Below are 15,145 nucleotides of genomic sequence, written 5' to 3'. Positions count from 1 at the left end.
TGTAGCCTTGCCAATGTGTACAGAGGCAGTGCAAAATTTGCTGTTTTCATAAAGTACAACAGCCTGTTTATATTTTGCAGCCAAAAGCACAAGTATATTACCAAATCCCCTACTTTCTAATGTAGATTCTCAACCATTATTTTTATTATTCATACTAACACCAATCACAAAATAATCAGAATAATTTTACACTAAGTTAGAAACCACTCAACATCTCTGTAAAAAGTAGGAGAAAAGAGATCCTCAGTCCATCTTTTTAATCATGGCTTTTAGAAAGATATGATATATTATTTGTGAGAAGACATAACAAAGCTATGAATAATAACAATAGAATGCAGAACAACAGCAATACCCATCTAAATATGTACAAAACATGTTGGGAGTTTTTCCTCTGATTTATTTTCATATGCAGCGAACAGAGGGGTTATCCATTTCTGAAGATGCTAAAAGTTAGTGGAAGGAGGAACTGAGCTTAGATAGTTATATATATACTGGGCAATAAGGTGTTGAAAAAAATAAAGAGAAAAAAAGAAAACAAGAAAAAAAAGATATTATATTTTATAGACATAGATACATAGATATAGATGATATAGATATAGATTATAGATATAGATATAGATAGATATAGATAGATGATATAGATGTAGATTAGATATGTAATGTTTTCCAAAAGGGTTACACTTTTATACTTCAAGATTACAATGCTTAACGTTTCAACATGGGCAAATACATACTACAGCCCATGTGATATTTGTGGGTAATAATGTACACCAATCTGAAAAATGAAATTTAACATTAACAAAGGAACCAACATGATGTGTTTAACATATAATTCTGTTACAGTTCTTACCATTGATATAAAGCAAATTTGATTTTGCTAATTCACGTAATTATCATTTCAAGCCCTGTTTTGTTATTATAATCAGACATTATAAAAATAGTCAAATACAGAGTGAGTTATTACAATTAATTTCCCTACAGGCCTAAGAATGATAAAACTAGATAATCTGTGGTTATCATAAGCATTAACTTTCTCCTAAAGAGATAAATCATACATGTGCCTCACCTTTAATGATAGGAATTAATAATATCAAAATACTCATGCAAAGATACTGTTTCATTTTATTTTAAGAAGGAAACAAATAACACTGAGCTGAGCTTTCTTTTCCAAAAGATACTAGAGCTATCTTTTTGATTTTCAATTCTCTTTGATTTTAAATTGCTATGGTTGAGTAGTAATAATAGTTGACACAGAGCATTTACTATATGCTTTACATTTAATAACCTAAATCCTTACATCAATTCTATGAGGTAGCTGCTATTATTATCTGTTTTGAGATAAGGAAATTGAGGTACAAGGAAGTTGGATTAATTTCCCAAGACATTGGGTTAATAAGGCCCATGACTGAAAATTGAACCCAGGCTATCTGTCTCTAGTGCCCATGCTCTTAACCATTGTATGTACTGTATCTTGAGTAATCCATTCTAGAAATGTCATCTTTCATATTAATATTTTATACTCTAGAAATTATAGGCAAAACTTTATTGATCTACATTTTCATTTAAATATGATACAATTATGTTTTATTTAATCTAGATATTGGATATATATCTTTATGAATTATTTTTAAAATGTTAACCAATGTGCAATTGACAAATTTGATTTCCTTTTAGCTTCTTTCTTTACTGCTTATATGAGAGTACAGTCAAATATGTATAAATATGTGTTTTTATCAAATTTTATTTAATGGTTTCAGGATAGCCTTAAAATCTGTACTGTCATCTTTGAAATTCTTTTGCCTATAAAATACCATTCATCGAAATTTTGTAAATAACCAAAATAAATCTGGAGCTTAATTCCTACACCATTTAAAATAAAGTCAGTAAAAAGAAAACATTCACATCAATTTAATTAAGTGTGAAATAGTGTGTATGCCAATATCCCATCATTGCCCTGATAACTATTGACTACCAAGACATTCAATATCTCATCTATCATTAGTTTTTGACAAAATAGTCTTCATAATTTAGGCCTCACTGGTTTTTCAACTTAGTCCTGAATTTATTGAATTTGAAATTTAGTGGTCTTTGGCAGGCCTTTGGTAACAAATGGTACCTTAGGGCATGATGCATTCAAGACACTCCATCACACATTCAAATTATATAAGGTGAATATTATTCTGTTTTCACTCGTTTTAAAAGCTAGCAGAGGTCTGGGACTGCCTTGGAAATTCACTGAATGTTAAACTGCAATTTTGATTCTCTGATGAAAGGGGTTTGACTCATGGACAAATTATCACTTTCCCTATGACATTTTATTCCATGTCATCTCATATTTGCAGTGACTTCTACTACTTGAACTAAGGTATTCAATTTTATCCATTTTTATGAAACATATACTCCCCTGCTCATCATCTTGTGGCATTCCATTCATGTGCTGAATGGTGATCTAGCATCCTAGATCCAATATTGTAATTACAGACATAGTGTTGGTAATTGACTAATGACTCAATTTGTCTATAACAGATCCATTTGATAAAATTGACGGTAAATCTTAGAAGTGAAGATAACAAGAACTTCACAAGTGAATGGTGCTTATTTCTTTAGTAATAAAGAAATTCAGTTAGCAATAAAGCTGATACTTACCTTATGTTGCCTTCATTTATATATCTCTTGCATTTTTGAATATTTAAAACGCTTATGCCCTGCATCCCCAACCAGCTTGTACATTTTTAAACTAAGAGAAATACTTTTTATTTCAGATCTCCCACAACAGCACTCAACCCTTTAAGGTAGATAAATCAATATTTTTAAGTGATTGATTGAAAGCAAAAATATGCAGTTAATATTTCCACTTAAAACAAGTGAAATGTATTAGGGAATCCAGTCCAAATCACATTTTGTTGATGATTTCCTATATGTTTTAACAAGACTGACCAGAATTTCCTTATTCGATGATACATAATCCAGGCTCCTTTATGGATTTTGCTCTGAGAACCTTTCCAGCAATGACAGATGAACATCAATGCTCAGGAATTTTGTGTACTATTGCTCACAGATCATATTCATTCAGTGATAATACATGATTTAGAAAGTCTTGGATACATTTGGATAATACAACCTCTAAACTCCTTCTAATTCTAAAACCCATTCATTCATATCCATGGCTTTTAGATTGAGTCCAAGTGACTTGGCTAATACAAGCCCATCCATGATTTAGCCCCTGCTGACTTCTCTAGGGTCCTCTTCTGCCATTTACTCTTCTTTACTTTATGCCTACCAATGTCAAATTGCTTTAAATTTCCTAAATGCACCATCTTATTTCAAACCTCTGTGCCTTTGCCTGTTGTATTCTTCTCTTACAAACCTGGGAAGTAAGTTCACCTTTCAAATCCTGTCCATGGGAAACTTCCTCTCTGAAGCCTTTCCCAAAACTGCACACCTTCTGGGAATGTTCATGCCTCCCTTCTTTGTTTTATATTGCATTTGGACCTTGCACATCATTTAATTTCATTTCTCAGTCATTTAAAATTACCTCTCTCTTATACTAAAATACAGGCTGCTTAAGTGCAGAAGCAGTGTCTTCCTGTTTCTGCCTTTAACCTCTGTTACAGTGTTAGCATGAAATGAACATAAGAGTCCACCTTGTCCAACTGTTATATTTTGCAAATAGACACTGATTGCTATAAATGTTAAAATTTCATTTTTGTATCTAAAAAGTTAATTGATGTTTTATTTAGAATCATCAAAGTATAAATCAGAAAATTCTTGCAAGTGAACTGAGTGCCCTACTTTAAGTAATGCATTTATGTTTCAGTTCTTTATTGCAAAAAACAAGAAGGCCTATATTCTGATAATACATGTTCTCGCAAGAATTAGCATTGAATTGGCTTGATTTTCTGTCTTGAAATAGAAGATCACAACATTCTTTCTCAAAATTCTTTTGGTGCCTCCATGGGTAATTTATATAACAGAATATCTTTGTAAACCTATGCTCTTGCTATCAAAATTCCAACTTGCATGTTCCTAGAACTTGTCATTGTTAATGTCTGTCAGTGGTTATCTGTTAGGTAGGAAGTGTAAATGGAGGAAATAAGAAGATAAGAATTTTTATTTTTATTTCAGATACTTTTGTACTTTCAAAACCTTTATAATATGATGCATGTATATATTTATTTTAGCAAAGAAAGAAAATAAATAGCATATCCGACAATATGGTTCAACAACTGATTAGTCCATTTCCATAGAGAGTATTTCATTATGAAAGAATTGGATTTGAAATAATTTGGGGATTTAAAATGTCTTCCTTACACATTGTTTTTAGTACTCTTGACTAAAGATACCAGTTACTTTTTCCAAAATCTTGACTCATGTTTCAAGGATGCAATATAAAGAAGATAAATGACATTAAAACTAAGGTGTGTCCCTAATATTTCCTCCTCTTAACACAATAAAATATTTCTACAAGAAATCCACATTTTGAAATCACAATAAACATATGACTCAATGATCCAGGTATGTGCTTCTGTTTTCCAATTCAAAATGAACTTGAAATACAAACAGATACGACCTGAATAAAATATATTAATATGTTGTTTTACCTTCCATTTCGCCTAATGTTCTTTTTATTACTTCTGGAAAATTAATGCACAAATGTTAGTAATTTCTGAAATACTGCCTTTATTTAGTTATCAATAATTTTATAAAGGAGAGACAGGGAAGGCCTTATGGATATACTGATATTTGAGCAAAGACCTGAAGGAATGAGTCAAATATTTATTTTATGTAAGTGTGTCCCAGATAGTGGGAACAGACGTATTGAAAGGCCCATTTCTTGTTTGAGTTGAGAACATGGTAAACAAGTCCAAGGAATAGAAACAAGGCTGCAGTGGCTAGAGTGGAATAAGCAAGAATGAAGTGGAAGGAGATGAGTTCAGAAAAGTAGCTGTGATGTGGGAACACTAAAGTGCTCATATGGTAAAGGCTCTAATTTCACTTATCCCTTCTGGGACATGTGAAGTAAATCCTAAATACTCTAGATTTGTTCTTCATTTATCTAACTTTATTCAGTCTTTACATTTTGATTCCTTTGTACTTTTTAATGTATTAAGATAAAACCTCCATTCGATCTTGTAGCTTACCAGAGTGAATCATTAATTATATCTATTTTACTCTTCATCTGAAGCAGGAAATATATATATATAGGTATATATATATAGGTATATATATATATACACACACACACACACACACATATATATGTATACCTATATATATGTATATATATATATATATATATATATATACATATATATATATTGTTATGTTTTTAATTTCCAGAAATGTGATATCACATTAAATATATCTATTATGGCCCATATATTTTATGGTCTTTGAATTTATGTCTGTATTTGTAGATAAGACTCCACACTGGGTAGTTGGAGTGTTTATTTTTATTTTTATTGTTTTTAATATATGAAATTTATTGTCAAATTGGTTTCCATACAACACCCAGTGCTCATCCCAAAAGGTGACCTCCTCAATACCCATCATCCACCCTCCCCTCCCTCCCACCCCCCTTCAACCCTCAGGTTGTTCTCAGTCTTTAACAGTCTCTTATGTTTTGGCTCTCTCCCACTCTAACCTCTTTTTTTTTTTTTCCTTCCCTTCTCCCATGGGTTTCTGTTAAGTTTCTCAGGATCCACATATGAGTAATAACATATGGTATCTGTCTTTCTCTGTATGGCTTATTTCACTTAGCATCACACTCTCCAGTTCCATCCACGTTGCTACAAAAGGCCATATTTCATTCTTTCTCATTGCCACGTAGTATTCCATTGTGTATATAAACCACAATTTCTTTATCCATTCATCAGTTGATGGACATTTAGGCTCTTTCCATAATTTGGCTATTGTTGAGAGTGCTGCTATAAACATTGGGGTACAAGTGCCACTGTGCATCAGTACTCCTGTATCCCTTGGATAAATTCCTAGCAGTGCTATTGCTGGGTCATAGGGTAGGTCTATTTTTAATTTTCTGAGGAACCTCCACACTGCCTTCCAGAGCCGCTGCACCAATTTGCATTCCCACCAACAGTGCAAGAGGGTTCCCGTTTCTCCACATCCTCTCCAGCATCTATAGTCTCCTGATTTGTTCATTTTGGCCACTCTGACTGGCGTGAGGTGATATCTGAGTGTGGTTTTGATTTGTATTTCCCTGATAAGGAGCGATGTTGAACATCTTTTCATGTGCCTATTGGCCATCTGGATGTCTTCTTTAGAGAAGTGTCTATTCATGTTTTCTGCTCATTTCTTCACTGGGTTATTTGTTTTTTGGGTGTGGAGTTTGGAGTGTTTATTTTTAATCCAGGTGTGAACTGTGTACAAAACCAAGAAATGTAGATTTAAAGAAGCCTTAGCTTTGCTGGACCAAAGCAGTGGAAAAAGCAGGCAGCAGGGCGAGATCGCTGAGTTTACCGTTGATGTGCAGCCTGGCTCTTGTTTTCTTCAGGGCAGGCGTCATTACGTGTGGGGGCTGATAGCAGCAGGATGGCGTGAAGCTCTGTTAATGCTAACTTTTCTCTCTGACCTAAAACCTACACTGGCCTCCCCAAATGAAACTCACCATTTACCGTTCTAATCGTGGAATTACTTAAGTTTATTCTAAGGATTTACACAGAAGTCAGTCACTCTGAAAGTGAAGAAACATTTCAAGACCCACTTGATATATGCATTATCTGGCTGGTCTCCCAATCAAATGTTCCTTCTGTAGGAAAAGTTTCTTGTTTCTTGGATTTTTTTTATGTTTATTTTATTTTTGAGAGAGAGTGTGTCAGCAGGGAGGGGCAGAAAAAAGAGGGGACAGAGTATCCCAAGCAGACTCCATGCTGATAGTAGCAAGCCAGATGGGGGCTTGAACTCATGAACCTGGAGATCACCACCTCAGCCAAAGTCAGGAGCTCAACTGACTGAGCTACCCAGGTTCCCCTGTTTCTTATTTTTTTTAATATATCTAACATTTATGTATAAGAAATTATTAATATCTTTTTTTTTCAGATTCCATGAGCTTTCTACCCTATACAGTATCTTACTGGTATTTTGGTTCTCCTTCTCAACATTGCTATGCATTTGACTTTATCTTAGTATTTTTTTTCACTTCACTGGAATTTGAGTGTGCAGAAATGGTCAACACTTGTATTCTTCCAGCCATGTCAAATTGGATGTATCCTACATATTTATCTGACCTAAAAATTATGTACTGTCTCCAGGTTATTGTTCATAAACACTAGGTAGTAAGAATAAATTAAGCAGGAATATTTATGTACTTGAAAAAGCTTTCCTCTAGACATAGTTCTGAGTGGAAGTGTACACTTGACATTTCTTAAGTAAGTAGTCATATAAAATTAAAGGGTAAAGACTGACAAATTTTTCTCTATTTTTGCAGTTTATAGATAATCATTTCTTCCATTTTTCAGTTTTGTGGTTTCTAATAGAATGAAGCAAATCAACTTACTTTTCTTCATACCAATGAAATATTAGCCAAATATGTTTGTTTCTCAATAGTGGAATCTAGTACTAGGCCTTGAAAATAAATACAACTATTTACGTAATAAAGAGTAATTTTTTTCAGAAGTTACAAGAATATTTCCAAATCCATTGCCCCATGATTAAATGTTTAGTAGGTGTAATTCTCAGAATAACAAAGTTTTTGAATAAGACAACTCAAAGATTTTTATCTATTACTCTGACCATCATACCTTACAAAAGGATACATTTCCATAAATGAGTTTAAAATGTTTTTACTGCACATAAGATGCTATCAATAATTCAATTCCTAATACCTATTTTGTTCTAGAACCACACATATTTTCTTCCTGAGATATTGAGATTACCTTGTCAAATTTCATGAGATAATAATACCACCATTTTTCCAAAAGAATAAATATAAGTAATAGTATAAACAAAGCTTTTATTGTATTTCATGAGAAATATGAAGTTCAAGGAATTCATTATCGGGGTATGTTATTTTTACTGCATATTTTTATGTTAAAAATGACATAACAAATGCCAGGTATGTTGATTCTCATCTCACACATTTTTTTCTAGTTGGGAATATCCAAAGGCATTCTAAAAGGAAAGCTGACAATTTAATTGGAAATATTAGAGCACTGGTATAAAGAAAGATGCTCAGAATAGAGAAAAGATTGATGGATTGGATTAAATCAATCACCATTAAAAGTATCTTATGTAGAAGACATAATTGTATTCATTGCCTCATCACAGAATAAAGGTGAATGGTTGGAAATCATAAGGAATTTTATTTTAAGTCAGTATAAGACAGCATTTTATAAAGACCTATGTATCCAGCAATGGCTCTTGCTCACCTGAGAGTAGTAAGTCTCCACCCATTGGAAGTGTTGAAGATAAGATTGGGATGCCTGTATCAAGAAAATTATAGAGAAATTCCAGGACTATGGTGCTAATGTAAATATGTGTAAGTTTCTATCTCAAAGATTCTATAATCTTTTCCTAAATGTTGTTTTATACAAATCCAAGGTCATATGTTTTTGCTTCAGTTTAGATTAGTTCTTTAGAAAACTATTTGGTGTTTTGCTTTTGCTGAACAGATTTGCTTTTACTTTCTTTAAGTAATCCCTCATTCATTAACAATACTCTAAATAAATTTCTTTCTAAAGTTACAAAATATAGATTAATTATTATTTATGCTTTTTTAATCTGTCAGATAATATTACTGCTTTCTTGGAGCATAAATATTATGTTTTGATTATAAGAATCTAACCTTCCTGTGATTAAAATTTACCAAACAATTATTGTGTATTTTAAAAAGTGTATATGCAATAGTTATGAAGTATTTTCTTTCTTTTACCAAAGGTGCATTTTTTTTTAAAACAGAGAATACTTAGTGATAGTTTTGAGAGCTTAAATGGATGGTTAGGACACTTTAAATAGAAAGGAGTAAAATGAGTTAGATAATGTGTGCTACCTACCTGTAGAATCTTCAGTATCTTCACCTGTACCTTATCTCAGAGGTCTCCCATTTCTAACAGCACCATAATTGGATGGTTCCTTAAGAGTTATTTAAATAAGAATCAGAGAAAGTGCATACTATACAAAACTTTCTTATGTGAAGAACTCCTTATAACAAAATCCAAACAAATCTATTACAGTATATCAACTGCCAGGAAAAGAGAAAGAGAGAGAGAGGGAGACATTTGTCACTTTAAAAATCTCAGTATTGGTTAGGATTTCTCTATTATTTTTCCATGATTTAAGTTTCCATTTTGTGAAATGATCAACCATAGAGTATCTCTGCAGTTGACAAAGACCTAAAAATAATGTTGTGACAGAAACTAGCTGGTTGCTCATCAAAATCTTTTCACTTTCCTCCTGGACACACAGCTAGACTACATTTTTCAGATTTCCTTGTAGTTTCCATATTCTCCCTCTCATCATGTCCATGATTTTCCATCTTCCCTTGTTTGAATCTGGATGAAGATGATTTAGAGGAGGACTCTAGAGCCTTTGGAATTGAGAAGCCACAGACAGAAAGAGCCTGGGTCCGTGAATACCTATGCAAAGCAATACCACCACCCATCCCTACATTGGAACATCACAGGAGCAAAAAATAAACAGTGTAGTTTGTTGTGTCTGTTAGCCTATCGTTTGTAGGAGTAGTAAGATAAGGCGGAGTTTTTATCAAACACTATGATAAAGCATAAAGCAACTTTATGGTAAAGTGTAACTTTCCACTGGTTTCTATAAATAAAAAAGTATTTATCTTCAATAACCTGAGAATTCTTCAAGAACAGTAACCAAAAATCTCATTCATCGATGTACTTTATGGCTTCTGACATAGAATGGGAAATACACATAGTTTATTTAATTAAGTAATTAATCAAAAGCCCAGAAACCAATCAAATGACAATTAAAAGTAGCAGATGAATACAAGAAGGTAGTGGATTATCAACCTTAGATACTTTCCATGCTAAATTACATTTGCAATAGGCAATAGGGGTACAACAATAATAGAATAATCACAAAAGCTCATTTCATTGTATCAGTGAGGCAACATGCTCTGTGGTTACCAAGAACAGGTGAACAGATGGCAGTAGTAAGCACACCTGATGATTCTACTAGTGGCTAATATGTACAAAGCTAGGTGGTTAATAGTAAATTTCCATGTTATACTAAACCATCAAAAATATTTCTTTAGTTTTGAAATTTAAATCCAGTTGCAGTTGTGTCAAATACTGTGACATCAGTCTTTATATATTTCCTTGATGAATAAGCTAGAAAAAGGATGAAGGGGAAAGGAATTGTGGGAAAAGTAGGAAGTGAAAAACAGAGAGAGAGAGAGAGAGAGACAGAGAGAGAGGAGATTTTAAAATCTCAGGAAGGATTTTTAAAAAGTTGAAGAAATTGATAAAAACAAAAATTTGGGATTCTAACTTTAAAAACTTCTAATAATAAAACTATATCATATAGACTATAATATATATTTTAAAAATAAAAATATATATCCTAAATATATATTTATTACTTCTAAATATATATATTTATCATTACTTATTTTTATTATTATTGTGTATATACATGTTATATTTAATTCCAGATGTAGGGGAAAGTAAAAATAATTAAGATTTACCCAAAATGGGTAGATTAATCTGTTGACTTCCTAAATGGTAAAAGCACTCAGAAGATGGAAAATACACTTTTTTCAAGTGTTGAGAGATAAATATGCTTTCTTTATCATTGGGTCATAAAACGACTAATTTACTTGTCTTATAAGTGCATCTCAACTTTGCTAGTGATATATCTTTTTCTTTGGATCTGTGAAAATGTGTTTTACTTTAGTTTTATAAAACAATTATTTCATGGCTAGAAACAAATTTCAATAAATAATTAAATAATTAAGCCATTTAAATAACTTAAGACCGTCACAAATATGTTAAAAAAAACCCAAACCCCTCAGTTTTCTGAGTTAAACAGTTATATTTAGATCATTTGCATGTACTCACAACAGAATAATTAGATTTGTGCTAAAATATAAGATCTGAAACAAAGAGCTCAGTTGTAAATAGTGTCAGTTGTTTTTTTCACTATTGTTCTCAATAATGTACATAAAATATGTATTCATATGTATACACACAAATATATATATATATATATATATATACACACATAGGTATTATGTATACATATGAGTATATATGTGGGGATATGTGTACAGAGTATATATGCAGTGTGCTTCCTCTTTATCTTCTCCTTCTATTTCCTTCTGTTCCTGTACAATTTAGTCCTGAAGCCATGGTGGGGGCAGGAGGTGGGCAGTGCCAGCAAGGAAGGGCAGCCTCCAGAACAGGGTGTGGATGAGGGCCATGTAGGACAAAGTGGCATTCACCTAGTAGGGCTGCATGGCATGTGATATTGGAGCCTGAGGCAGCTGATGAGGACTTCCATATAGAGGGGCAGTAGGCAGAGTGTCAGAGCATGCTCAGAGTAAGAATGAAGGGGAAGGATTCACTAGGGAGTGTCCTAGCCTGAGCAGTTTGAGAAGGTTGCCTGCATGGCAGGACTGCCCCCTGCAGGACATGAGAGCACAAGAGGCTGAGGACAGGTCCTCTCAGAAGGGTCCAGAAATTTGCACAAGGTTTTGGACCTTAGCACCATAAGGAGCGTACTTACATAGGGTGCTACCAAGCACTGGTACTGGAGCCTGAACAGGGTGAGGACATTCGCAAGGAAGGAGACAGGTTCACTGCAAAGACACTGAGAATATGATATTTGAGTAGAAATGAATGATAGAGAAAGCCACATGGAATCTTTTGGACAAAAGAGAGCAAGAATTTATTTGAATAGTGCGAATAAATTATCTGTGCATGTTATAGTCTTTTATTTTGTTCTTTTATGTAGAAAATAGTATGAAAGTAATAAAACTAATTATAGTTTAAAAATCTAATGGATCATTAATACTGTTTCAAAAGAAAAATAGTTTTGGGAGGATGTAGAGATTGGAATGTGGGAGGATAGCATTATCTAATATATGAACAAAATTCTACTCTTACAAAACCGTATTATGCTACTAGGAAATCTTACACACACTGGTCAGCATTTCTTACACATATGAGAGAATCTAGGGTTTCCATTCCCTGCATATGTTTAGTGTGTCACACCCTGGACATCTGCTAATGTTGAACATCTGTCTTTCGTTTTCATTGAAAGATGTCTCATTTGGACTGCCAAAAAGAGAATGGGGTCATTAGTTATTCTACAGTGTGAAGTTATCCACCAGATTATCCTTGTATGAGGGATAATAATGTCAGGAAAGCTATAGTCACTGCAATTAATCCTAAGGTTTGCTTTACACTGGGAGTCATTACAAGCATGATTCCGAAAGTGATTGCCAAACTATCAAAATTCCCCAAATAAAAACAAAAGTTGTTTTATATAGCATTTATCGCCTGGTAATCACTGTAAATTTATTTTCTGAATACAAAAATAAAAACCAAAGTAATGAACAAGGTAAGATACTTGCATGCCTGCTGAATTAGCAAGGTTTGAATTACGTTTAGTGTAGTTTGAATTGATATGTGTGATGAAAGTGAAAAATCTTTGTGACTTACTCTCTATTACATTGTTTATTTGATTATTTTATTAACAGTGACATGTTATTGTCCAGTATGTAGAACAACTGGAAACTTATCTTTTATGTGAAAAGCCATATGCCAGAAGTAAGCTGTTGTATATTATGTCTTTAATATTTTTATTATGTGATATAAAGTATGAAACCAAATTCATTATCATTTGGATTTTTTTGACTATACATAAGCCATACGGTACTATTACAGGTTTTGATATGAATAGCTGAAATGTTAAGTGGTGCACTCTTTTGTTCTGCTTAAGAAATCTGTTTTTATATTCAAGTGTTTGTGTCCTTCTAAATTATGTAGAATATAACAGGCAAGATTCGTGTCCTTCTAAAATGTAAATCCTTTCGCATTTGATAACTAGAAGCTTTCTGGGAGACTATTTGTAAGATAGTTGTTGGTTTTTAATTTTTATATGCACTTTACAGAAACATTTATTCAACATAAGTGTAGACCTATATTCACTCATCGTGTTCACAATTTGAATTTAAACACAATAAAAACAAAAACGATGATATAGACAGAAGAAAAGGAATGATAATTTTAGTGTGACTTAGCACCACAGAGATCATATTGAGTGAATCTTTATTTTAAAAATGCAAGCAGTCCTAATTTCATCCCTCTGTTTCTTAGTTGTTTTCTATTTTATAAAATGGAAGTATTACGAAGTTACAAGAACACCTGGAAAGACTGTGTATGTGTGTCACTTTATATAAATATAACTAAATTATTTATGTGTTCAATAGTAATCCATTGTAAGCTACCAAAAGAACTTTATTTCAAGACCCTGTTTGTCCTTGAAAATCTGACTCTGTCTTCATATCTGATGCTTTGCTTAAATACATTATCCCATCTCTTTTTATCATGTGCCTGTTCAACTCCTCTGCTATTATTTTCTAGCTTCTCACAGTTATACATGTTCAAGGTTTGCTTTGATTTTAAATCTAGTAGTTTGAATCACAGTACAGAATACTAAATAACTGGAAAAGTATTAGCTCATTTAATCAATCTAACCTTGTTTTCTTGTAGGAGGATGTTAAAAATGTATATTTGGAAAGGGAACAAAAAAAGGAATGGAAAAATTTCAAGGTATAGTAATATATATTACAACAAAATACATAGGATAACTGATACTTCTTTCCTTATGGTAACCTATATTACATTAGTGAAAACTTTTTCAGAGAGTATGAATATTAAAGAAAATGATAATGATAAAATGTTTAAACATTTCTACTGACAAAATATTGTTTAATTCTTTAGAGCTTAGTACTGTCTTGTAAGAAACATTAAAGTAAATTTGTAGTAATTTAATTTTTTTTCCAAACTTAGAGGGAAGAATATGCATGAAGTACCTACTGTGGGCTAAGCAGTTTATATATGCTGTTGCATCAGTTAATCTCTTTAAATATAGTTATTGTTTTTCTTATTTTATGGAAGAGGAATTTAAGGACTATAGAGATTAAGGAACTTGTTCAAATAATACAGATAGCTAATATAACTTTCAGTAATACAACTCAGGTTTGCTCAATTCCGGAAGCAATGAGTTATTTTTAATTTTATGGTTTTTCTGTAAGAGCAACAGCGTGCAGTTGGCATGTGAGGATAAAACTGTCTTTATTTTGTGATATATATGCCAAAGGAAAAATTAGTGAATATGGTTGTGTTCACACTGCTGTGGAATTAATCCAATCTTTTAGCACTTAAAAACTTGACTGCCAGAATCATTATCATTGTTATTACCATCCTCATCACCACTATCTCCACCATCACTTACCCAGCCATGGGTGAAATACTTTAAATATCCCATTTGTGTAGTGCTTTCAGCAAATTTAGAAACAAAAAAAAAAAAGGGACGGGATAACTCTGGAGATTGTGGGACAGCTGAGACACATAGTCTCCAAAACATGAAGAAAAAAAAAAAATAATGCTTATTTATTTTTAAGAGAGAGAGAGAGAGAGAGAGACAGAGCTTGAGCAGGGGAGGGGCAGAGAGAGAGGGAGACACAGAATCTGAAGCAGGCTCCAGATTCTGAGCTGTCAGCACAGAGCCTGACGTGGGGCTCGAACTCGTCAACTGTGAGATCATGACCTGAGCTGAAGTAGGACGCTGAACTGACTGAGTCACCTGGGCGCCACAACATGAAGAAATTTTTAAAACACAACATAAGGTGCAGCCGCTCTGGAAAACAGTGTGGAGGTTCCTCAGAAAATTAAAAATAGATCTACCCTATGACCCAGCAATAGCACTGCTAGGAATTTACCCAAGGGATACAGGAGTGCAGATGCATAGGGGCACATGTACCCCAATGTTTATAGCAGCACTTTCAACAATAACCAAATTATGGAAAGAGCCTAAATGTCCATCAACTGATGAATGGATAAAAAAATTGTGGTTTATATATACAATGGAATACTACTTGGCAATGAGAAAGAATGAAATATGGCCTTTTGTAGCAATGTGGATGGAACTAGAGGGT

At 33.0% G+C, this 15,145-nt stretch overlaps 1 protein-coding gene across 5 annotated transcripts in view; it reads left to right on the top strand.

The window, feature by feature from the left end:
- The window catches only part of CNBD1 (cyclic nucleotide binding domain containing 1), a 481,111-nt gene that overhangs the window by 456,092 nt on the left and 9,874 nt on the right, over positions 1-15,145 (top strand). For all 5 annotated transcript variants that reach the window (XR_008292521.1, XM_053208140.1, XM_053208138.1 and 2 more), the window contains one exon: positions 13,698-13,757. Coding sequence is in view for 4 of the 5 variants with exons in the window: in XM_053208140.1 (XP_053064115.1) it covers positions 13,698-13,757 (60 nt within the window). In the remaining variant the exon portion in view is untranslated. The remainder of the gene's footprint in view (positions 1-13,697; positions 13,758-15,145) is intronic.

This window comes from Acinonyx jubatus, chromosome F2 (genome assembly GCF_027475565.1).
Source record: "Acinonyx jubatus isolate Ajub_Pintada_27869175 chromosome F2, VMU_Ajub_asm_v1.0, whole genome shotgun sequence".
Lineage (NCBI taxonomy): Eukaryota > Metazoa > Chordata > Mammalia > Carnivora > Felidae > Acinonyx > Acinonyx jubatus.
The sequence above is the reverse complement of the archived record's forward strand: the minus strand, read 5'-3'. Positions and strand labels throughout refer to the sequence as shown.